The sequence below is a fragment of the Lissotriton vulgaris genome, chromosome 10 (genome assembly GCF_964263255.1).
Source record: "Lissotriton vulgaris chromosome 10, aLisVul1.2, whole genome shotgun sequence".
In the NCBI taxonomy this organism is placed as follows: domain Eukaryota; kingdom Metazoa; phylum Chordata; class Amphibia; order Caudata; family Salamandridae; genus Lissotriton; species Lissotriton vulgaris.
The window spans coordinates 965,595,051-965,621,991 of record NC_141698.1 but is presented as its reverse complement, the minus strand read 5'-3'; the positions used below and the strand labels follow the sequence as shown (position 1 = coordinate 965,621,991).

Here is a 26,941-nt window from a genome sequence, read left to right as displayed (position 1 = left end):
ATCACAATTTTAAATCCTAACTTATGGTGGAGTGTGATTTCAAACTGAATATTCTGAAAAAGTACCTTTTAAAAAGTTGGCATTTTCTTGCCTTAGCTATTTGGTGCTTGCAACCTGTCTCTGATAAAATGTCTGTGTGTAGTTGGCAGTTGCGCTTTGTGTATTCCTCCTAGACAGCTACACACAGTGGGAGCTTAGGTTTGACTGAATGGGCCACCACTGGCAAGATGGGAGTGAGGGGCTGGACTCAGCCTCACATATACTTGAATAGGCTGTATCCTGTCTCCACACAATGGGCTTAATGGTCCTGCATTGAAAATGTAGCTGGCTTGGGGCCAGGGCAGGAGAGGCAGGGACTTCCTTTCACTTCAAAGACCAGTGTATAAAAGAAGGACCTCTGACATCATCACTTCAGTACATGTCTGGACCTGTGCTGTGCCAATAAGAAGGAGTGTTGTGCTGTTACAAGGACTGCCACTCTGCTGGACATCTACTCTGAATGAGCTTCTGCCTTGCTGTGCTGACCTGCTGTCCAATTACCTTGTGTAGAAGAACTGGACCTTAATCTCCATCTTGAACCCAGGACCCCAGAGGGGCTCAAATGGCTGGCCACCTGATCTGAGCCACAGGGACATAACAGGCTCCCTACAGCTCCTGGGTGTATTTTCAGTGAGTTCATGACCCCCAAGAAGTGCCTCTCAAGCCCTGGGCCCTTGGTGTGGCTCGCAAGCTCTTACATTCAAGCTTTTGGGCTCTTTGCTACCTCAAACAGGCCCGTTCACACGGAACCATGCCGCTTACACGGAAAATGAGCACTGGCCGCAGCAAGTTCATCTCTTGGCTCAGCAAGCATTGATTGCCCACGTTTATCACCAACATGAAGCACAAGCCCGCCCGTCCATGATGCCTGGACTGTTACTCACACCATGCCAACTACCACCAGCGATGCTCTCCTTCCTCCTGGATAGAAACAGGACACTTTCCACAAAACTTAAGAAGGTAAACCTCAAACCTTCAGCTGGACTAATGTGGGACTGTATCTGACCTGCGCTCCTGTGCGGTCGGTTTGAGCTTCTGATTTTACCTTTTCCAATACGACCATGAAGCCCCAGTTGTCGCTTTATGCTTTTAGGTGCTATTTTTCAGTTTATTCTCAAAAATGTATAACTCCGGTTGTACTGATTAGATTTTTATTGTTTTGGTCTTGTGCTATTTATTAAATTAAGCTCTATTGTTCTAACCTGGCATGGGATCTTTTTGTGTGCAGTTTTCACTGTTTAACTGTTTGAAGCATTGCACAAATACTTTGCACATTGCATCTAAGTTAAACCTGACTGCTCCGTGCCAAGCTACCAGGTGGTTGAGCACAGGTTAATTTGAGATTTGATTATGCCGTACCCTGACTAGGATAGTGGTTGCTGCTTGACCACGGCTCAAACCTCACTTAACCAGTAACCAATATTCTAACAACATGGATAGACAACACATTCACCCAGGCATTTTGCTACTAGACACCACCTAGCTCCTTATGGTACCTGGTATTGCCCAACCCCTCCTGCTAGTGGACTTATGTTGTATCTTGTATCTTCCTGCTGCTCAGCTTGAATGCATTAGATGTGGAATGTTGGATGTATGGAATGTTAGTGTGTTATGAATGTCAGTTGGGTGAGGGCTGAGCAGCAGGACAGCAGCTCCTGATCGGGTTAACATTATATCTTATAATCTATCATCTTAATTCAATAAAGTAACTTGCTTAATCAACAAGGAAGACCCAACTTCTTATTGATTACATCATTTGGCGACATCTTTGGAGAATCTACGCATGCAACATAAAAGAAAACGAAAACCTATGGAGTACTGATAAGAAACAGGCAGAGAAATTCAAGCTTGAAGAGAAAAGGTACATGAAAAGTAAAGAAAATCAAAACCAGGATATCTCGAGGTAAATGATTCTTTAAGGATTTTAAGTGTGTGTGTAACGCTGTCTGGCAAACTAACCCCATCAGTGACCCCTACATCGGTCGCCCTGAAACCCAGGTTTGCCAGATCTATCATTGTGTTGTTATTTGTGTTCGGGGGCAGTAAATTGAGCCTCTGTGTAAAGCACTTACACTTTAACAGCTGCTGTGTCATTTGTATGTGGATCGGGGGCTGATAAATCAAGCCTCGGTGGAGAGTGACAATAATTGCAGCTCTGTTGTTTATTTGTAATCGGGGGCGAAAATCGGGCCTCAGAGAGAAGTGTGAGCATTTGGTGTGAGAAGGATTAATGACTGCCGCTCTGACGTTTATTTGTACACGGGGGCAAAAATCGGGCCTCAGTGAGAAGTCTGTGCACGGATGTTTAGGAGCAAAGATTTAGCCATTATCAGATAACCCAGGGGCGAAAGACTTTCCAGTGTTTCCTAGGGTTTATTTACAGCTGATCTGTAATCGGATTGTGGTTCGGGGGCTGAATTTCGAGCCTCAGTGTGGCTGGTACATAAACAACAGCAGCTGAGTACTGTGGTAAAATTGAGCCTTACAGAGCGACGGTCGCCTGGTCTGGTTGGGATCGGAGGCGGAAATCGAGCCTCTTCTGTGACAGATTATTGTGTACTTGAGGTGCGAAGATATATGAGACATTGTCATTTTTGGAAAGTTACACTTTATTTTTATGACCGTTTTCATGAACGTGGGGAAATAACGGTTACCGTTTTTGTTTTGAAATCTCCTCGAGACTGGTTTAACGTCGCAGCAAGCATCGGTGTCATCTTCTGTGACGTCTTTTCTTCTGGGAAAATGTTTTGGCGCATGTGCGTGCCGTGAACCAACCGCCTCAACGTTGTAATACGTGCTTCCATTTTGAATGTGGCATTTCTTGGCATTCATTGTGACGGAAAGGTATTGCCTTGGTTATTACCAGGAGCTTGTTTGCGTGAACCAGGTACTGTTTCAGTTCGTTTTTACATATGGTGTTAACTTATTTATGCGAAGTTTGGCGAAATTCAGAGCCTGGCTGTTACAGGAATTGCTCAAAGGCCTCGAGAATTGAAGCGAGTCGGCGTACACAAAGGGAACTGTGGAACATTTTTGATCGATGTAACCGGACTATGCTTCCTGTAATTGTGGTTGATCTGAGAGACCATGTTTAGAGCATGGTCAAGAAAGTCTATCAAGCATGAAGTCGTGGTAGTTGAGCTTACATTGGAAACAATGTTACAAGAACTTGACCACTTTAGGGTGTGCCGGGTCTAAGAGCCAGCGTTGGGGACAACTCTCTTCATTGTTGTTGTTTGGTTGTTGGTGATGTTTTCTCCAAGAGCTGTCCCACTGTGTGTGTTGTGCATGAGTGGTGTGTTTGTGTTGGGATTGTCCGTCGCACGTCAGGATTGCGATGGGGATGTTTGTTGCCTCGCACGTCAGGGTTGCGATGTGGATGTTTGTTGCCTTGCACGTCTGGTTGCGGAGGGGATGTGTGTTGTCTCACACGTCAGAGTTGCCATGTGGATATCTGTTGCCTCGCACGTCAGGGTTGCAATGGGGTTGTTTGTTGTCTCGCACGTCAGGGTTGCGATTGGGATGTCTGTTGCCTCGCACGTCAGGGTTGCGATGTCGTTGTCTGTTGCCTCGCATGTCAGGGTTGCGATGGGGAATGTCTGTCGTCTCGCATGTCAGGGTTGCGATGGGGATGTTTGTTGTCTTGCACATCAGGGTTGCGGTTGGGATGTCTGTTACCTTTCACGTCAGGGTTGCGATGGGGATGTTTGTTGTCTCGCACGTCAGGGTTGCGATTGGGTTGTCTGTTATGAATGTGTTATGGGTGTGCTTGTTCTTCCTGATGCTTATATTGGTGTTATGGTTTGTTTCTGTGTGTCTTTCTTGTTGTACTGGTCTGGCCAACTAGTATGACTTGTGGCATATGGATGTTGGATGTTGGTTTCTTGTTTATTTCAGGAAGTAATGTGATGCATGTGATGCTTGTTCAGACTGTCGTGTGTGTGTGTTAGTATAGAAAGAGTCAGGATGTGTCATTTTGTGTCAGTTTGATGATTGCGTCATTGGTTGTGATGTGTGGTATGTGGGTGCCTATCATTTATTGATTATATTGCTCATTTTATCTTACTTGTGCTGTCTTTAAATTTATGGAATCTACTGACCAATTGTACTTGACATGTTGTCAATGTTTTATTTGATTCTTTTAAATTTCCCAACGAAGGGAGATATGTTGTATCTTGTATCGTCCTGCTGCTCAGCTTGAATGCATGAGATGTGGAATGTTGGATGTATGGAATGTTAGTGTGTTATGAATGTCAGTTGGGTGAGGGCTGAGCAGCAGGACAGCTGCTGATGGGGTTAACATTATATCTTATAATCTATCATCTTAATTCAATAAAGTAACTTGCTTAATCAACAAGGAAGACCCAGCTTCTTATTGATTACATCAACTTACCAGGTACATTCTCTCTGACCTTGACTCACTATTACAGATTCTTCAATATAGGGAATTGTGTTCACTCCGTTCACCAACATGAAATATTTATTTTTAAACTAACCTCTTCTGTTTGGCTAGTATCTCTTTTTTAATAGTCATTCTCATCAAAGTGTTTTTCTCTATTGCGCCTTTTAGGATCCCAAACTGATTCCTCTGGTGGGGGGTCCATGGCAAAGAAATGGGGAGCTAAATCAGTGGTTCAGTATTGTCCTGCTGGTTAGCAATCTTCAACTCTTACTTGGTTAGGCCTTGCTGTGATCCATCCTTGAAATTGTTATTTATATGCCTTTTTTTGGTAATGAAAATGGATTGAACATCTCTTCCAAAACACAACTTCTAAATGTGTATTTCAGATACATTCTGCTTATGTCATTTGCCAAATGCATTAAGCGGGGCCTTGCTTCAAATACAGTGATTGCTAGGAAATGAAGAATGAGATACCACTACTTTGTTTCACCTGCTAGTATTATGAATATATTATTAAAAGATTATTGATGATGTCCATACCCTCATTGTGACAGGCAAAGCACTGTTATAAACACCCTACCCATTGCCAATATTTTCCTCATGCAAACCTTCAACTTAATGATACTCACTTCAAATGGTTTGTTATCTCCCCTAAAGGCACATTTAGCATGGTACTCATCAATATGCATTGATGTTATCCTACCCCTTCCATCTGTGGACCCTACATCAACCTGGGGTGTGGTATTTGACAGCACCTGATTCACTAGGAGCAGAACATTACTGAAAGTCCAGATTTTGACAGCACACACTCTTTGTTAAAAGCTGCATAATAGTTTCAAGTGGACAAATATGAAGTGGCATGATGGAAAGAGAAAATGTTCAATAGATGTCTTGAACACCACATTTACAGGATATGTAAATAGCACTCATTGTTAGAACCATACATGTTACGTCACTCTTCAGTGTGGGATACGGGGTATCAACCAAAAGTATTTAGTGTTCTTAGTCATACCAAGGCATTCATAAGTGGTATGTATATGCGCAATGAATAATTACTACTTTCCAGAAGGTATGATCATGTGGTTAGCTACTTGGTAGGTGTGGTCATTTGGGAGACCCACTGCAAAAATACTGAGTTGACCTAATGTACTACTGAGCATGATTGTCAGTTTCCTACTTTAAGAACAAGATAAATTGCAGAATCTGGTGAACCACAGTGTTGGCTTGATGGCTGAGAGTCCCACGAGTCTCTTTCAGAGAGACTGCAGCTCACAAATGTGAAAGAAACAAACTGAATCTTGTTGCCAGGAGGTTGGTTTCTCTGCCTCGTACATTTGTGTTGGAGAAACAGTACCGAGTGGTGTACATCAAATTGTTCGCTCACAGTGAATGCTTGCATTTGTAGTCCTAGTGAGTTGCGACGTCTGTATCTTCAAATTGTTCCTGGGAGTTTTGCTTTCAAGCACAGCTGTCCATGCTGCTAACTGGTGCCAATACCCAGCATTTCCCTGATTGAGTATGGTATTCACTGGGGCCAGCTACATCTGAATGGCCACACATCAGAGGGCCCTGTTACACTACCGAAGCATGTTGTAAGAAAGCTGCAGCCTTAAGTGCACTGGTAGTAGCACTATATTCTTCCCAATCGGCCTAGTGTCAATAACACCTGCTTGTGGCCCCAATGCATATGCTGACATCGTGTCAAATTGACCCTGCATGCAGACATGGTCATCCCAATGCCTGGCCACATGAGTTGTAAGTACATGCCATACATTTGGGGGAACATTTCATATATGGTGACACATTAGTAGATAAATGAATGAATGTAGCAATGATTGAATGAACTGTGACATTTATTAGGCACAATAACCACTAAGACTCTTGCATGTATCATCTTTGTCACCTAGAATAAGTGCAGTTCAACAACTTCTTTTAACAAGCTCAGAGACGTCATTTGTAGTAGGTCATTTGGAAGCAGAGTTCCCTTGTACAAAAAAGGTGCTCCCTCCTCTGCTGTATGTTTAGCTTTTGGGATGAACACCTGGCATGAAATACACTTACGCACAATTGAGATAAGTAGGTGCATGCTCCCGCTTTCTTCACTCTAGAAGCAATTTGATAGCATATACCATAGACACGTGTGTGGCCTTATTTGTAATACATTCATTCCGGCAGTATAGGGCACCAGCATAATTTCAAGGAGGCATTCCCTCATGTGCATGTGGTTGTGGCACCATATATTTCCCCCACATCATCTTAAAGCATTTAAACGAAGCATGATGACACATATGCCTCACATTACTACCTCACAATTTCGTCTATAATAACAGTCATATTTTAGGTGTGAGTCAGTATCCTATGCCTGTGTGGAGAAATCTGACCTCTGAGTATTAATCCAGAGTTTGATGCAAATGGAAGATGTAGAGCCGAATACAAGCAGGCTGTGAAGAGGAGGACATTATATTTAAGGTAGATGGCATGGGAGTCCCTACAAGAGATAAGTACTAGTAATGATGAGAGGGCCTTCTGGTGGGTAATTGACTCCTCACCATTGAGTACAGATGTGGTTCCTAGGATTGAGCTCGCAATACTGGAGGAAGAATTAATAAAGCACTTTGCTAGTATTTATTCCTTGCCTGTCACAGTATTAGCATGGGAGCAGGGGCACAGCCAACATGATAACATAATTCCTTTTCAACCTGCCTCCATTGCTCCTTTTACCCCTGAGGAGGTTAACAACGCAATTCAAGCAAGCAAAAGTAGTAACGCCCCAGGAGCAGATGCAATCCAAGTAGATTAATACAAAGATAACATTGCTTTAAGGGGACCCTTGTTGACTTTAGACCTTTACGCTTTACACAATGCCGACCTGCATACTTATTGTTGCAATCACTGCCTACTCTAGAGATCTGTTGTGGAATGTCCTCTTTTTTTATAGGCAGTTTTTTATGCCAGTAAGAATGTGCCACTAGTCACTGTTTAGAAAAGGGCATAAGGTGCATATATCCGAGGGGTATAGGCAGCATGATTTACGGGATTAAGAGACATTGGCAAAGATTGCGTAATATATTTCACTATTGCACTTTAATAACTGTAACATATTTTCTATACATTTTTAAACGTTGTCTAATAAAGATGGTGTCTTATACGGCGGGATGTACGAACACATATGGGTAGGAAAGGGATTTAAAGAAATGTTCTTCGAAATTTGGTAGCTTTACGTTTTAACAATTTTAGCCTATGTCCATACTGTACTTTTTTATGCACATCATTTCATTTTATGGCATGAAATGAATATTGATGTATGTTCTGTATAAATGCTTTTATGGATGTCTTCTATAATTCTGAATAAAGTTATTAAAGAAGATGCTTTATGTTTTAGATAATAAGTAACCTTGGACCTTTAGAGCTGATTCTTAATACGCCTAGTCATCACAGAGTTCATCATGGTAAGTCATGAAATGTTTTCTATCAATTGCTTTCACAAGATATGAACGTGTTGATAAATTTTTAGTCGGTTAATCCAGCCTCTTTTAATCAAACAGCATTAATTTTCATAATACATTGAGTAGTGCTAGACCTGGAATCCTTGGCATGATCTACACACGTTTCCACTGCTAATCACTGCTAAAGTTCCCGTGCCCTGTCCCTAAAAATGGTAACATTGGCTATACCCAGTTGGCATATTTAATTTACTTATGAGTCCCTAGTAAAGTGCACTACGTGTGCCCAGTGACCGTAAATTAAATGCTACTAGTGGGCCAGCATATCTGATTGTCCCAACCACTTAAGTACCCCTTAAAGCATGTCTCATGTCTGTCTTTGCAGAGCCTGTGTGCACAATTTTAACCTATGTCGAACTGGCAAAATAAGCCTTTTTGCCAGACCCAAAGCTTCCTTTTTAATACATATAGGTCACCCCTAAGGTAGGCCCTAGACATGGCCAAGGGCAGGGTACAGTGAATTTACGAGGTTTGACATGTAAGTTTAAGTTTTACATGTCATGGTAGTGAAAACCCCTTAAATTCTTTTTTCAGTACTGCAAAGTCTATCTCTCCCATACGATAACCTTGGAGTTCCTTTATTGCCTTTTTATAAGTTTAATTTCCAAATGGGAAGAGATGACTGGTTTGTGTTTGGTGTCTCTGGAATTCGGATTTAAAATCGTAACTTATGGTGAAGACAAATTCACAGTTCTGAAAATGCCACACTTTGAAAGTTGCAATTTTCTTGCCTTTGTCTCAGCAGCCTGTCCCTGGTCCTGTGAATGGGTCTAGTTACACATAATGAGAGCTTAGGTATGACTGGATGAACCTTCACTGGCAGGGTGGGACAGAGGAGCTGGGCCCAGCCTCACTTACATCTGAATAGGCTGTGTCCTCCCTCCACACTAAGGGAAGGAGGACACTCCCTTTGTGTGTTAGTCACTTTGTAGTTAGTATGGAGCCAGGACAGGGAAGTCAGGTCATCTTTGCACTTCAAAGGCATGCCTCTAGACATTTCTTCCAACTTCAAAGGCACAACTGTTTATAAAAGAAGGATCTCAGACACCACCACTTCTGTACACATCTAGACCTGTGGATACTCTGCCAGGAAGATGGACTGCTGTGCTATGACAAGGATTGCAAGTCTGCTGGACTACTGCTCTGAAGGTACTGCTGCCCTGCTGTGCTGGATGGGAAGACTGGACATGCATCACTTGAACCCAGAACCCAGAGTGACTCCAAGGGCTTGTTGTCTGTCCTCCTGAGCTGATGCCTCTGTGACATAACAGGCGTCAAACAACCTTGCAACTTCACCTGGACTCTGCCATCTGTGAGTCTACCCCATCCCAGTTCTGGACCCTTGGAAGTGGGCTTAAGGTTGTTTGCCAGCCTCTTTCCAGAGCTTGGCAGCGGCCACCGAGAAGGCGCAGCCTGCCCATCTTGATTTACAAAGTCTGGGCACAACAAGTTTCAATTGTGGGGATGATCTCAAGGTTTTCCCTGGGGTATATGGATGGAACAGAGATTTGAGTTGGGACGGACCCTTGCAATGCACGGCCTTATACACTGTAGATAGGGCCTTGAATGGTATATGTTCCTTAATAAGGAGCCAGTGTAACAACCGGATTCCTTCTCAGGCAGATTGATGTTTAGGAATATTTAAAATCAATCTTGCTACTGGGTTCCTTAACCCCTTCGCTGCTCATGTCGAGCTCAGCTCGTCATGAGGCACACTGGAGCTGTGCTTATGACGAGCTGAGCTCGTCATGTATAATGGGATTCATCCATCAATCAGCACAGGAGGGGAAAAGCCATAGCAGCCAAGGTGTTAATAGGGAGCCAGTGTACCGACTGGATTCCTTCTCAGGCAGATTGATGTTTAGATATATTTAAAATCAATCTTGCTGCTGCTTTCTGAACCATCTGGAGTCTGTTCAGAGATGCAGCGTTGATATTGAGGTAGAGGGCATTGGAGTAATCCAGCCGAGAGGCAATCAAAGCGATGATAGAGGGCAGGTGCAGTTCAGGTGGTATGAGTGGAAGGGCCTTTCTGAGGGTTTATAAAATATAAAAGCAAGTGCTGATTGTATGATTAAGCTGGGCATCAACAGACAGACCCTCATTAAAGATTACCCCCAGATTTCTGGCTGTTTTTACCTTTAAAATTCAATATCTCTAGTTTTACTAATAGACTTTTTGTCGGTTTGGTCTTATTTTATTTAGTATATTGAACCTTATTATTCTAACCTGGTGTCACTCTTTAGGGATTGTGGGTGCTGCTTGACAAAGGCTCACATCGCAGTTAACCAGTGGTGATTAGCTGTGAGGATCAGAAGTTGTCTTTGCGCGGTGCCATCCTGTGATTTGGTGTGCACTACCATCCAATATCCAAGCTCAATTCTCTTTGATAAGCTTCTTTTTGTTTGTTCCAATTCTTCACATGAATGTTGTGAGTGTAACTGTTAGCAATTGGGCTTCTGGTTTGCAGAGGTATGCATCCTGTCCAAGCTGGACAAACACAGCCTAAATTAATGTGTGCTCACCCCCAAGTAGCCTGGCACAGAGTGGTCAGGCTTAGCATAAGATGCATAGTTAAAGTATTTGTGCAACACTTCAAACAGTAAAACTGTGAAAACAGTGCTAAAAATGATGCCCCTACTCATTAGAATATGTAATGAACAAAAGAAAAACAAAATGACACAAATGCAATAGGTAGAACCGGATTTATTAAATTGTAATGAATAAACAGAAGTGTAGTGCTTAAAAGCAAAAAGCACTAACCAGGGCTATCTGGTCGTGCTAGACTGCCCAAATCCAAATGTTCAGACTGACCGTGTTGGAGCTCATGTTGGATACAGAGATAAGCCCTGGTCCGCTGAAACAGTACCTTGGTTTGCAGTTGCGTCGAGTACGAACTGCAAGGAGCAAAGGAAAGCATGTGTTATTGTTGATCCTTATTTTGTAGGTGATGCCTCAGCTCGGAACTGCGCAAAGTCGGAGATGTGTGGGGAATGTAGCCATGCGCTGCATTGTTCGTGATTTGATGCATCATTGGCGATGTGATGTCCTGGATCCTCTCAACAGCGGCGATGCAGTGAAGAAGTGGCGGTTCTCAGAGAAGCAATGGTGTAGATCCATGGATTTCTGCTGGAGCAGCACTTGATGCCTACTTCCAAGGGCCCAGCATTGGATTGGTACCTTTTAGCAGGGCAAGACTTACAGATGACAGAGTCCAGATGCTATAGCAGGGTGATTGGAAGTATGTGATGTTCCTGAGACTTCAGAACAGAAGGCAAGCAGACATGCCCTTTGAGTCAATTTGGAGATGCGAGTCCAGTCCTTCCCACTCCTAGGCAAAAGAGCAACAGGGCCCTTGAAGTGGGGAAGGCTTCAAAGAGATGCCTTTGAAGTTCACAGATTCCCTGCTTTTCCTGCCCTTTTTTGGGGACAGAAAACAGCCTATTTACATGTGTCAGCTCCTCCCTCTCATCTTGCTCAGGATGCCCCATCAGTATGTGGATGGCCCATCATTCACACCCTAGTTCCCTTTGTGTGTGGCTGTCTAGAGGTAATGCACAAAGCCCAGCTTTCACCCACCCCAGATGTGTATTCAGAGATAGGTGGAAGGCTCCAAATGGCTAATTTAAGAAAACCTTAACTTTCAAAAAGTAGCATTTTCAGAATGACAGTTTAAAATCTGACTTTGCCATACGTTGTGATTTTAAATTGTGATTGCAGGGACACCAAACTTGGTGGTCCAATCTCTTCCCAATTGGAAATTACACTTAGAAAAATAATGTGGCAGTCCCAATGTTATCCTAATGGAGAGATATGCCTTGCAGTAGTGAAAAAAATATGTAAGAGTTCTTCACTACCAGGAAATGTAAAACTTCAAATTGCATGTCTTACGTTTTGAATACACTGCGCTTTGCTCCTGGGCTTCTCAGGGCCTACCTTAGGAATGACATATGTATTAAAAAGTACGGTTTTATGCTTGGCAAAAAGGATTATTTTGCCAGTTCGACATGGCAGGTTAAAACTACACACATAGTGTTGTGTAGTTCCCACTAATCCTTGGAAACTGCATGTTTCTTGGTGAACAAAAACTTTGGTCGAGGTGCCTAGACTGATACCTGGCTCCCCCACAGGATATGTTGACCTAGAGACCAGCTAACTCACCGTGCCACCACAAGCCACCCTAACCCAAGCAGGGAGAAAATGGTTTCTGGCAACTACTGAACATGACAACCCATCCCCCTCAGGGATCGTGGTAACAGATCAGGACCTTTCACTCAGTCACTCATGCTTACTTATTTTCAAGGAAATATATAGAGAATACACAGTTGGACATTTTCAGTATATTTATTGAACCAACGTTATTCTTGTAAAAAATACATGTGATGCAATAATCAGTAGACAGAAGCAGATGAAAGTGATTATAAGCACCAAAAGAGTAAATAGCATATATAATTCTACCACTGTGTTGAAACAGTGTATGCATGCTGGCATAAAACAAGGTAGTAATCGGGTGAACTCCTACTATGCAAACCCTACTCTATGTGTGCCTAAAGTGTGTGTAGGTGTAGAGCCAAGAATTGCCCCAATGGATGATCCAACTCCATTACCTGGCGGGAGAGAATGAAGGACCCCATTCTGGTCACGAACTGGAAACCACTCACGGAGATGTCAGACCACTACGTGGTGAAGTCTCAGCATGCAGGTATCCTCTCTGTCAGCTGAAGTGCCTCCTCTGCTAATACTTTGGAATGCTTATTATTTATAATAAAAAACATCCTTGTGATGTACGTATAGATTAGCAATGATATGGATATGTAGATGGCCCTGCTGCCCTGTTGATGAATATAGAACAACATTTGTACCTTGTCTGTAAAGGCCTTGTACTTGGTGTTCGAGGCATGGTGATAATGTTATATGAAGCCAGATGTGTAAACAGTTGTTTAAAGAAACTAATCTAACATTGTCACACCAATAATGTTATTGTGCTGGAAAGAGGACAATGTCAGGAAATGTGTAGCATTGCTACATGGGCCTAACCCGGGCACATAACAATAGGCTTTGCGCCTGAGCCATGTATAAAGGGCTACTTAAGTCGATAGCACAATCAGTACTACAGGCCCAATAGTAGCATTTAATTAACACATGATGGGTACTGTACTGCACTTTACTAGGTACTTATAAGTAAATTAAATATGCCAGTTGTGGATAAACCAATGTTACCATGTTTTAAGCAGCAAACACATGCACTGTAAAATAGTTAGCAGAGGTAAAGTGCCCAAAGTCCTAAGGCCAGCAAAAATGAAGTCAGCAAAACAGGAGGTCTAAAGGCAAAAAGTTAGGGAAAACCACACCCAGGATATCAAGTCTAATAAACCATATCTGCGAGAATGGAATTTGAGCTGGCCTACATCGATGTTTACACTGAGCCCAGCTCAAGGTGTACGGAGAGGGGCCTTCCTACAAAAAGCAACACCAAGAAGAGGCAGCTGTGAAAAGGCGCTGAGGGCCTCATCAGAAGCCCATCAATCAGTGGTTGAAACCATGGAAGGTGATAATGTGATGGATGGACAAGAAGAGGGCCTCACTGAGATCCAACCTGCAGTTGAGGGGGATGACTAGGCCTCTGGGTTGAAGGCCGCTGGGAGGGCAGAGAGCAGTGTCTCCTCCCACAGCCTGACCCCAGAGGAGCTGGCGAGGGGAGGGGAGGGAAGGGAGAATACAATCTGGAGACGTCTAAAATCAGGATGGAGGTATAGAAACTGGCCATGGAGGCAACAAAGGAGAAGGCTGAGAGAGCCTTGGAGGAAAGTAGACTAGCCATGGAGGAAAGGAGAATGGCCCATGAGCTAGGTCTAAGAAGCTAGACCTCAAAACTAAGCAGGTAAAGTGGCAGCATACCTATAGTGCCCTTTGGAGACAAAAGGGTCCATATTTTTAACTGTCTGGTGCCTGAATTTCTTGTGAGAGATGACTTTACAAGTGGTTTGAGGCTTATGATATTGCTTTACAGATGCACAAGATCCCTGAAGAGAATTGGGAGACTAATCTGTCTACAACTATCTCTAGGGAAGGGAGGGACATGCTACTGGCCCTAGAGAAGGCAGACAGGAAGAGGTATCCCTCCATTATGGAAACCCTTATCAGGAAGTATGGTCTTATCCCATAGAAGTACAGGCAGAAGTTTAGGGATAGTCAGAAGCTGTCCCAACTGACCTAGGTTGATTGTGTGGATTCCTTTTGCAAGGCACTGGCTGGTTGGGTGAAGAGCAGGGAAATAAAGATTATCAGGGGCTGTACAAATTGATTGCAAATGAGCAAATGTTTAGTCTTTGTTTTGCAGATCTGTGCCCACACCTGATTGACAGTAAGCTCTATGACAACAGGGAGCTTGCTAAAGAGCCGGACCACCGGGTCAGCACCAAGGTCCATAGGAAGGTACCTGGGGAATCACCACAAGGGTGGGCAGAATTCCCATTAGAAGAAAGAAGGAAGGAGATAAACATAAAAACAAGGGGTTCTTTAAAGGACCCAAAACTAGTTCCACAGGTCTGGACTACCAACCCCCAACTGAGAAAAGGAAGAGATGGTTCCCTGACAGTAAGTCCTCAGGGAAGGCATCCCCCAAGTGCTATGAGACCCAACAGGTAGGGCACTTCAAGGGGGCTGCCAAGAGTCCCAAGCTGGCATGGCCCCCACCAGTAGGCTGTCACAAAGGTTGGCTAGTGTAGCTCCTGAGGAGGAGATTGTTCCAGATAGTGTAGGGGACAGTGTTGAGGTTACCCTTGGGTGATTAAGAGATGGTTCAGAGAACTCACATGCCTAACAATGCTAGGAAATAAAGGCAGTGGGTCACCATCAATGGGCAGAGGGTGTGGGTTCTCAGAGACACTGGAGCCAGCATAACAATTGTCAGATTGTGTCTGGTAACCTCTTAGCAAGTAGTCCATATTGCATTCCACCAAGTTGTTGCAGCTAACAGCCACGAGAGTCGCTATCCAGGGGATCCGGTTCCGTTTAAGGTGGGGGTGTCATATGGTTCCTACTAATCAAGAACACCGTATCCATACAACATACACATCAGAGTATAGGGTCTGAGTCCACACATATCAGAGTATGTTGGCCCAATTCCTAGTTAGCTCACAGTACCCCATCTGAACCCCTAACCATACCATGCTACCAGATGATATCTGCAGCCTCAAAACATCACCACTCTAATTCCCAGTGGTAATCGTGGAAACAGATCTACTTTCATTGTTATTCAGGCATGCCCTGGGGAGACACAAAAATGCTACAAATTGGCATTTCAAGTATTTATTTAAACACATGTATTCCTGTGTAAAAAGCACAAGCTGCTATTATCAGTAGGATGAAACAAAGCATTGTAACCAGCATTACAAGAATGGTGAAAAAGATAAATAGTTCAACCATTATAACATTACTGTATGATTATAATTATATTTATACGTTTACACCTGCTTATACTAGCTACCCTATCGAGAGCATAGTGGGACAACCCTCTGATAGATCTTTTGGCCAACCCAACCCCCAATACCTGTGTATGATGTATCAGGTAGCTGACCTGGTGTAGAACAGACTACCAGCGTCTGCAGGATGAAGATAAGAGTCAGCAGGACTGCATCTCAGTCGCAGGCACAGCATTCTAAGATAACCTGCAGAAGTGCTCCTCTGTAGAATTTGGCTCAGAGGTGGTTTGTATAATAAAAGCAGTGTTCGAATCGCACTGTGTCAATGGTTCAGTGCTGATGTGATCATTTGTCTTGCGACTCAGAATTGTTTCCAATCAGACAACCAATTGCAAGGGCATCACTTTCAGTGTTCCCAATCCTTGGACAGAGGGTACGGATGACCAGATAAAATGCTTCCTACGAAATGTGCTGCAAGCAGCACAATTTGTAAGTATGCTATCATGTAAGTGCAGGCATGTAAAAAGTCCCAGTTTAAAAAAAGATGTCAAGTTTAAACGTGTAACTAAAATGGAGATTTGTGGATGGGCCCTGTTGAACCTTATAATGTGGGTCTCATGTTCCTTGAAGGCGGCTGTAAGTTCATCTGTGCATGTGGATTGTCTGCTTGACAGTGACGTGGAGCACACCAGGTGGAAGGAAATGGATCTCATGTCCCACTTCAAGATTTTAGGGTTGCCTGAGTGGGTGTGCCTGATCACACGGTCCCTGGCAGCCTGAGTCGGTAGTCAGTAGGACCTAGAGCCTGGATGAATGGCCCAGGTACCTGACAAACAATGAAGGGCAAGGGGCACAGGAAACCCACTCCTGATACTCCTATAGTATGGGAGGAGGCTGACCCTGAGGGGGACGCCCCAGAGCCTACAGGAGAGCATGGGAATTCTGCCTGAACTGGAAGGGGCCCAACCAGGAGGAGTTCTGCAAGGTGCAGAAGGAATACCATACTTTTGTGGGACTATGGCAGCAGGTCGAGTCTGAGGCAGCTGTCGACATCTCTGGTGATCACCTTGTTGACTGAGAGAATTGTCTCCTGTATAGTAAGCCTAAGGTTTCGGAGCATGACACATCCTGCGTTTTGGTGGTCCCCCACTGTTACAGGACCTTCCTACTAGAGCTGGCTCATGATGTACCCCTGGCAGGTCATTTGGGGCAGAAGAAGACCTTTGACAGGCATATCACCCACTTTTACTTGCCCCAAATGAGAAGGACCTCAGATTCATTCTGCATGTCCTCTTCTACCTGCCAGTCGACTGCCAAGTCAAGAGTGGACCCCAAGACAGCCATGGGCAACAGGTTCATTTCTGGTCTTGCGGACCATGCCACACGATAACCTGAGGCAATGCTTCTGAAGATAGTAACTGCTCCCAGATTGGCCAGGGTACTAATGGGGATCATTACCCGTGTGGGGTTTCCCAAGGAGGTGGTGTCAGCCCTGGGCTCCAAATTCATGTCAGGGTATGTGAAGACCATTTGGAAGGACTTTGGGGTAACCTTTAAGTTTTCCACTCCACCACTCTTAAACCAATGGACTTATTCATAGGTTCAACAGGAGCCGAAAAGACATGATAATGGGCCTGTCAGATAAAAGGAGACAGAAGTGGTGCATCCTCCTGCCCTGCCTCCTATTTGTCTATAGGGAGATACTGCAAAAGGGAGTTGGCTTCTGCCCCTTTGAACATCTGTATGGGCACGCTGTGAGAGGACCTCTCAGTCTAGTGAAGGAGGGCTAGAAGCAAGGTCCCAGGATGTGGTCAGCTACATGCCGGCACTTTGTAACCAGATGAAACACTTCTGGAAGAAGTCAGGAAAACCTAGAAGCCAACAGGACATAAAATGGCAGTATGACCAGAATTCCTCTCTGGTTGGATTTTCAGCTTTGCCAAAAACTTTGGGTTGTGGAGGCCAGGGCCCTGCAAGACCACGGGTCTCCATCTTATGAAGTGAAGGGGTGCAAGAGTGATGCCATCTACTTGGTGGGACTTAAGACCCCCATTAAACCCTTTAAGGGTCCTCCATATCAATCGCCTCAAGCCCCTTTTTGAGAGTTCTGAATTAACCATGCTCCTATTCATGGATGATGAGGTGGAAGAGGAGAGTGAACCATTCTCCAACCTACTTTCTTCCAAGGAGCAGGACGGGTCAGCCGAGGGTGTCAGACTCCCCCCTACACTCACCCTCTAACAACAGAGAGAATGCCACCAGTTGCTGGGGCAGATTGTCTCACTCTTTTCTCTTACCTATGACTCACTAAATGGTTTACCCTTGATACTGCCTGTGAAAAGTTAAATCTAAAGGCTGTCTGATAAAGTGAGAGCCAGCATTAAGGAGGAGGTCTCCAAGATGCTGGGGTTAGAGGTTATTGAGCTCTCAAACAGCCCTTGGTCCAACCCAGTGGTGTTGGTCCCTAAGGCTGCCCCGCAGGTGTCAATTCAGAACTTAGGTTCTGTGTGGATACCTACATGCAGTCACCAAGACTGGCAAACACCCTTTCCCCAGAGATGATGACCTCAAAGATCAGAAAGGAGCTGACAAGTTCCTCTGCACGTTTGCATTAACATCTGGGTACGGGTAGATTGCCTCCGCCGAGGGAGCCAAAGAGAGGTCTGTGTTCTCTTCCTGGTAATGCCCATTGGGTTGAAGAACGCCCCTGCCACCATTCAGAGGTTGGTCAAGCACGTCCTGGCTGTGTTGAAGAACTTCAGTTCTGCCTATCTGGATGACATTGCGGTATTTAGTTCTAGCTAGGAGCACCACCTGTGCCACCTCAAAGAGGTGATTCAGTGTCTGCTGAGGGTGGGCCTGACTATAAAGGTCAGTATGTGTCATATATGGCAAGGGACAGTGGGTTACCTGGGTCATCAAGTGGAAAGAGGCAACATGCAGCACCCTCAGGCCAAGATTGAGACCATTCAGGCTTGGATCTCCCCTTGCCTGCAAAACCCAGAAAGAGGTGAGGGCCTTCTTAGATCTAACCAGACTCCTCAGATGGTTAATGGAGATGATGGGTGAGAATCCCAATCTGTTCAGGTGGTTCATCTCCCTACAGGGAATAGACTTTACGGTAGAACCCCATCCTGGAACAGCCTCTCCATTGCTGACGGTCTATCCAGGTTCTTCCATGTTAGTGAAGAGAACTCCCAAGGGATTAGGAAAGTCCCCCCATTTTCCATCCTGGGGGGGGGGGACATGTTAGACCTGGTATCCTTGCTGTGTTTTCCCCCTAATGTTTTGGCCTTCAGATCTCCTGTTTTTACTGACTAAAGTGATTGTGCTCTTTTTCTAAAACATGCTAACATTGGCTATACCCAATTGGCATATTTAATGTACTTAACAGTTCTGAGTAAAGTGCACTATATGTGTCCAGGGCCTGTAAATAAAATATAAAATACTACTAGTTGGCCATCAACACTAATTGGGCCACCTACTTAAGAAGCCCTTTAAACATCTCAGGTCTTTTGGTGAACAACATGTAAGAGAAAACTCCATCACATGGCAGTTGACGGAGTTTGGCCAGAACTCCACTTTACAAGCGTAATGTAGAGTGGCTAAAACTCAGCAAACTCTGTCGACAGACCAGAATTCATCACCCACCCCTAGTTTTAACCTGCCATGCTAACCTGACAAAAACGTTTTTGTACATATAAGTCTCCCTTAAGGTGGGCCCTGGACAGCCCCTGGGGCAGGGTGCAGTGTATTTAAAAAGTTGGCATGTACTTTTTAGTTTTACATGTTCTGGTTGTAAAAAACTCTTACATTGTTTTTCACTACTGCAAAGCCTATCTCTCCCATAGAATGACGTTAGAGTTGCATATTCAATTTTATAAGTGTATTTTCCGAATGGGAAGACATAACTGGTTCCAGTTTGGTGTCTCTGGAATCCCAAATTTAAAATCCTAACTTATCGTGAAGTTAAATTTTAAATTACAATTCTGAAAATGCCACTTTTAGACAGTTGGAATTTTCTTGCCTTAGCCATTTGGTGCCTGGAGTCTGTCTCTGGTCACATTGCAGCTGGGCATTGTGTCTTCATCCTAGGCAGCCACACATAATGGAAACGTAGGTGAGACTGGATGGGCCATTACTGGCACGATGGGAGGGAGGAGCTGGACCCAGCTTCACTTACAATTCAATTGGGAGTGTCCTGCCTCCACACCAATGGTTGCATACCCCTATAGTTTGTCTGAAGCCAAGGCAGGGAAGGCAAGGTATCTGTGCACTTTAAAGGCATTACTCTAGAAGCTTCTCCCCACTTTAACTGCACAACTGTGCATAAAAAGGACCTCAGACAATACCACTTCAGTTAACTTTTGGACCTGTGGATACTCCGCCAGGAAAATGGGCTGCTGTGCTGATACAAGGACTGCCACTCTGCTGGACTGCTGCTCTGAAGGAACTGCTTCCCTGCTGTCCTGACCTGTGTTCTGCTGCCCTCTTGCTTGCGTGAGAAGGACTGGACCTGAATGACACGAACCCAGATTCCAGAGTGACTTCATGGACTAGTTAGCTGGCTTCCTGATCTGAAGCCTCAGGGGCATAATAGGCTTCCAATAACATTGCATCTGCACCTGGACTCTGCCATCTTTGAGTATGCCCTCCCAAGTAATGCCACCCAAGTCTTTGCCCTTGGAAGTGTGCTTAAGGTTCTTTGCCAGCTTCTGTGAATCCAGCTGAACTGGCGCATTACCTCTGCTTTTCAAAACCAAGCACAACCAACACATCTCTGCTACTGTGGGAATTGAATCCGTCACAAAGACCTGCATCTCTTCAGCAGCCTTCATTCCCTTTGGATCCGCCATCCCATGATGCATTCTTGGCGCAGGCCCTCACATTTCTCATCGACGGCAGCCTCTACGATGAGACCATACTCCGCATCACAGCTTTAGGACCAGCCGCCTTGCCCCGATTGTGTGCCACATCCCCGATGACTGGATGCTCAATGTTGATGCATCAAGATCTCGCTCTACAGCCTCACCGCATCTCAAAACCAATGCATCCCCTGCTCGGCTGTGCGACGCATTTTTGCAGATTCCCACAATTTTCCCCAAGCCAGGATTTAAGGAAATCTGGTGCAGTCAAATATGCTCATTTGGCACTTTTCACCTTTGGCGCTATTTTCTTTACAATTCAATCACTTTTCCTACTAGTTGGATTCTTGTAGTTCTAGTCTTGTTTTATTGATGAAATTAATCTTTATTATTCCAACCTTGCATGGGAATCCTTTAATGTGGATGTGGTATTGTTACTGTTTAAAATGATGGCCAAATACTTTACACATTGCCTCTAAGTTAAGCCTGACTGCTCTGTAGCAAGCTCCCAGAGGGATGAGCACAATTTAATTTGGGGTTTGCTTGTGCCTTCCCCTGACCAGGATTGTGGTTGCTGCTTGATGAGGACTCACACCCCAGTCAACCAGTAACCCAATTTCTAACAAGTAGGAAATTACCATCTTTTCACTTGGTTATCTCTCAATTGTACCGTATCTGTTTGATGGCATTAGAACTCTGTGCCCCTTATCCCTGCTAAACAGGACTAAAGTGCATGTGCTCCCACTTTGAACATGTCAAAATTAGTTTAAACCTGATTTGACCGATTAACTTTCCAATAAGCCAATAGTCTATGGTGGAGAAAAACACCCCTGGCATGGAACCTTCATTTGCCACCAGTGGACTGCAACATATTCTGTGCCGTCCACTAAGGTGAGAGTGAAAACCTGACTTCTGTCCTACCATATATAGCCAGGTGGACTAAGATTGAGCCCTGCTGCACAGACCTTTCAGACCACTCTTTGGACAGGTAGGAAAAACTAGTAAATAAGTCGTCCCTAAGCACAAATTGCTGCCCACAAGGTGTGTTGCATATTATTTAAGAGTGGAAGTTGTGTGACATTACAAATGGTGTTTTCCCCAGAGGCTATGCCCAAAATGACATCACTGGTCAGACTGTAGCTGGCACATAGGAAAATTCAAAGCATAGATTATACACTTTAATCTATAAATTTTGACCTGTACTAACTGTAGAGTGCATTCAAAGACTTATATTTATTAAAAATCTAATCCAATGGGGATAGCAGAAATTGTATTAAATATATTGAACATGTAACTTTTAGAAAGTTACTGTTACCTTTACTCAGTGGTAAGTTTGTGAAAAAAATAAGTGCCAGGGCTCTCGTCAGGAGGCAGCTTTAATCAGCACATTTCTCCTGTTAGCTCTGCCTAACACAGAATCAACTACTAACAATGAAATCCTGCAAGTAAGGTGTGGATTTTGCATAATGACCAGAGATGCCGACTTCAGGGCTGGGGAACCAGGTTTGAGTCTGGGCGTCTGCTCATCATCCTGTGATTCTGGGCAAATCACTTAATCTCCCTGTGTCTACCAAAAATTAATGTGTCCTTAACTGGTGCTCAAGCACGGTGTTGAAGATTAAGTGTCGGTTCTGAGCACCGGAAATTACCAACTCAAATTAAGCACTGCCTTTACGCTACCTAAAGCTGCTGGAGATTAATTCCCATTAGCTCTCCAGACAATCCCCAGTCTGTCCTTAGTCTCAATTTTGTGTGAGAGAGGTGTGAAAATTGGTCCAAGAGCAGAGATAATTGCCTGGGAGCGGGGAGGTGTTTTTCTTCCTCTGGCAGGAAGACCAAGTTGAGTTGGTACAGCAACTTAATTAACTTCAAAGGGCCTGCTCTGTCACAAATAATACTTTGAAAGGCCCTTACCTTTGTCCCCCTAGACCCAGTGGAGGAAAGCTTTCCCCAGAACTGTTTTAAGTGACCACAAAGGAGGGGACTGCACATTACCTTGCCCAAACCTCTGGGTGGGCACACAGGCTCTGCACAAGAGAAGAATTTCTTGAATTATATGGGTGAGGAGCACTACAGTAGGGTAAAGATGAACTGCTGAATATGAGTAGGGTTATCATCAGAATCTGAAGAACGTTAGAAGAGGACTGGACCTGATAGTATCCCTGAAGGCCTGGACCTGATCCCCTTGTATACAGAATAAAGGAGTGGACTTAGGAAGTCTGTTGGCTGACCTCCCTTGCGCCTACAGAGACACAACAAGCTGCAAGAGGCATTTTCTCTGAAGTATTCATCTGACCAGTGGCAAGTGGACCAGGACTGCCCTTTGCTGGGGGCCTCTTTCTGACACCCTGATGTTTTGTAATTGCCTCTCCTGAGGGCCAGTGAGCTTTAGAAGCATACTCCTGTGGTTGTTTTTGGCACCAGAAGAAAGTATGGACATTTTTTTAAACATTTCCTCCAGATCTCCAGAGATTCAGAAGGGCTCGCGGAAAAAAAGCATCCAACTGGCAGGCCTACAGCGTTGCAATGGATTTCAGATTCATTCTTCTCAAAGGTCCCAGCACTTCTGAAAAACAGACTAAGTCCCTTTCTGTGTTGCGACTTCGAAAATTATCAGTAAGACATCTCCAAAGCTCCAGAGTTCTGAAATGACCACCCTGTCTCAAGTATCTGGCCTCTGGTTCCAACATGATGGCTACAATCCAGCCTGCTTGGTGAGCATTTGTATTCTCACAAAGTGGCAAAGTCCCTTTCTGTATTGTGGCTTTGGAGAAAGTTCTGTGCTTTGCTTCCCAAAAGTGACAAATTCCCTTTCTGAAAAGGGACTTAGAATTTTTTTTAAAGACTTGCTGTCTTTTCACTGGGATTGATCCACTCGGTGTATCCGACCAGAGCTCCATTGCAGTCAGCCTTAAATCACACTTAGGTACGGGTCTACCTCATCAATAGACTATCATAGATGCCTAGTTCTTTTTAATGCTACTTCTACTTAAATTGTTAACAAAAACTATATATATTGTTCCCCTATTAGATTTTTGACATATTGGTGTTTTTGTTTACTAACTTTTACTCTATTTTCCTACTTCACTTTTGGGATTTATTGCTTGGTGTTTTGATTTCACTACTGTTTTGGTCCTGCATTGCCCTAGGTTCCACATTACCCTAAGTTAAGCCTGTCATCTACCAGGGAATTGAGCTCTCGATAATTTAGTGACCTTGAGGGTCAACCCTGACAAGAAATAATAATCATTCTTCAAGTAGATAGTCGCCCACCGGAAATAATTATCCTCTAAAAATTTTTTTTAATATTCCTCGGAAAATAAATGGACAGACATTAGCTTTTATGTAATACAGACACAATCAACACGTGAGGAAGATGTAGGATCTCATTTCAAGTTTGGTTGAGTGAGATCACTGCTGTTAATTGGTACGGCTCTTATCCTGCAATCCCATATCCCCCACAAGTCATTCAGAGGAGAAAACCTCTAGGTATCCATTTGTGCAACATCAGCTGGAAATCTATGACCCATCTCCTACAATGCCTCTTGCTCAATGCAAAGTATTTGAGGTGTGTCTTCAAACTCATATTTTTCCTCTCCTTGACTACAATGTGGTAGAACTGGACAGGAATGGTGACAAATGGCCACACCATTAAAAAAAATTCATGTGCTTCAAGGCCATTGTTTTTTATTTTCACTACTTAGTCAGTTTTCCTAGCAAGGAAGCCAGTCCAACAACTACTTTTTTGGTCTCAACGATACCTATCATATTATAGTGAACACATTGAGCATAAAAAGCCCAACAGAGAGGTGGGAGTCGTAGATTTGATGAATGGTCTGCCAAGAGCAATTGCCAGGGCTCAACACCATCCAGCAAAACTTAAGACCACCCACAAGTCTAAATGCCCCTCATTCTTGACTCATAATCTCCAAGGGCATTCGCGACCTCGATTGGTTAAATTCAAAGCCCTTTCTATTGCTCAAAAAGCTGTGTATACTGAGGGTCCTGCATATTTTCAGCAGTACATGTCCTGGCATTTAAAGAATCGTAATTGAAGAGCCAGCACTGCTAAATTAGTAGTGGTTCCCAAAATCAAGAGGGCTAAATGGGGAGGAAGAAGATTTTCGATCTTGACCTGCAGGTTGATGAATTCCTTACTGATATTGCAATATAGTATTTCTTTGTTCAGAGAAATTTTAAAGACCTGGCTTTTCTCAGTTCATTATTAGTGGATCTATTTCTGTTCTATCCAGTAGGAACAATTGCAAAGACCTAATCAGTATATAAGTAATTTAATAACCAACAGTAAACTGTTGGATGGTGGATTGTAAGTAAAGAATTAACTAAACTTATTGTCTCCCCATTGCATTAAATGCAAAGTCAAATTATACTGCATTGAAGACTCCAACTGGATGGTGGTTATTAAATTACTTAAATGCTGGTCACGTCTTTGCAATTGTTTGCAACCTCAACATAAAGATTGCAACCAGCTGGTGGATTCTAGACATATACATGTGGCAATAATGCTGTTTGACGCTATCTACAAGAATTGTTGTGTAAATTTAATCCATAGTGGGAAACTGACAGTCCACACCCTGTTTTCAGTCCTGAGGAAGACCCGCCGTGATGCTTGACAAACAGCTCATACCTCTAATTTGAAACTTCAACGCTCTTTTTAGTCCATGTCCATCAGTTCACCACCTCCAAAGCTAGAAAGAAAAACTTGGCTAGGGTGCCTGTGGAATATAACTAGTGAAAGGACAGACGCTTATTGATTTATATGATTTATGTTTGTCATTGATATGTTTTTATATATATTTCACTCACAATATCACTGTGTCACTTCATTGCACTTGACTCACTAATGTCACTGTAATGTCTTGTTGTTAAAACGGTTTGTGTGACATCCATTTACTATAACAACAGTAAACAGTGCAACATTAATTTTTTTTGAATTATTGAATATTCCTGGTGTATGTCCTATGATAAATCAATTATTGACCGCAAAGCAAATGGTTTACCCAACAGAACGGTCTGTAGATTCCATTATCAATTCCCAGGTTTTGAGGGACACAGGATCACCCCATTATTACTATTGGCTATAAAATATCCCATCACAATTTTGTGCTAGATTAGTTTTGCTTGAAGGAAAACACTCCATAACACCATAATTGCACTTAGCATTTATTTCACTGCAAAATATTGGTTTGCATGGGTGTTTAATTCTGGCACAATTTTCACAATGGAGCCCCCGTGGTGTATTTATATAGTTTTATTAAGATACATTTGGTAAACATTATCCAAACAACGAATTGGAGCAACCCTTTAAAGTGCAAGTGTTGACAGTGAGGGGGGCGTGTGAGCAACGCTTTAATATGTGTTATGGAACCCTTCCATAACAAACTCACTAGGCAATTCCTCACAAACAGACTCTTCCAAATGTATGTGTTGGCTCTCCTCTTAATAGCTTGACAAAGCCAAATAAAGATTTACACAGAAATACAATTAAGAAATAAAGAATTAAAAGTTCGAAATCACAATTTTGAAACGTGACCATATCTTAACTCGATGTCACGAAATCTAGGAAAGTAAAATGTAACAGCTGGAAAATAAAGAGTAGGTCCTAGCATCCCAAATGAACAACAGTGGGGCCAAACATCACCATGGTTTGTTTAGACCAATGCTAATTCAGTGAAAAAAGTTGTGATCCTACAATAATTACATCACATCTTGTGGGGCTAATGACCCATTTAAGCCCTAGCCTATTTAAGCCCATTAAGTTGTGCCTGAATGAGAGTTTTGACCAAATGAAGAAGTTCTACTTTGGATGGTTATAGCCAGTGGGGTAAAGCTTCAGGTGATAGCTGACCAATGGCCTGCATCTACACGAACTCTTGGCATGAGCCCACATTGAAGAAGAAATACTTGAGGGCAAAATGTTATGATGGCAGAAGTGCCTCTTAAAAGATGATACCTAATGTGAGTATACTGGATCCTATTGACACCTGACATGGTCAGTATGTTTTTGCTAGTTCTGTGGAGTTTAGACAAACTCATGGCCATTGATTAAGGAGTAATGCTGGAGAGGGCTCCTCTGGGTTGGACTAATATAATTCAATGCCCTTTTATTTAAATTAGCCTTCCTGCATATGGACCATTAGACCTAAAAGCAGTGGTGGACAATAAGTTTAGGAGGAAGGGGGTGGGCGGGACATTCATGCACACATACACATTCACAGTCATGCATTCACACACAAGCACCACAAACACATCCACCCACAACACTCATTACCAAACATTCACACATTTCAAGCATGCACCAAACAATAAGAACAAAAAAAAACACACACTTACCTGCAGCTTTGCCTCGGGGGACCACCGCTGCCCCTGCGGATGGTCCCTCCACCTCGGGGGTGGCGGACGGACGCAGGTCCGTCCGCCATCTTAATAGGCGCCCTAGTTTTCTTTGAAAACGTTTCTAAGTGTAAAATGTGTTGACTTTGCTAAGACCAGATTGTATTTGAAGGAAATTGCTTTGCTTTATTATTGCTTGTAAAACCTATATCTCCAGAACCCTCTGGTGGATCATTTTCTTTCTAGTGTCTAAATTCTTATATAAATGCAGTCTATTGTTATCGATTGGTTTAGGATTTCTTGAATGTCGCTTTATTTCTTCTTCAATTGTTTTGGTTTCTCAGTTTAAGCCTT

General features: G+C 43.5%; 1 protein-coding gene across 2 annotated transcripts in view; it reads left to right on the top strand.

Annotated features, from left to right (window-relative positions):
- The window catches only part of AGMO (alkylglycerol monooxygenase), a 737,946-nt gene that overhangs the window by 418,292 nt on the left and 292,713 nt on the right, over positions 1–26,941 (top strand). For both annotated transcript variants that reach the window (XM_086941966.1, XM_086941965.1), the window contains exon 7: positions 7,824–7,890. In XM_086941966.1, coding sequence (XP_086798092.1) covers positions 7,824–7,890 — 67 coding nt within the window. The remainder of the gene's footprint in view (positions 1–7,823; positions 7,891–26,941) is intronic.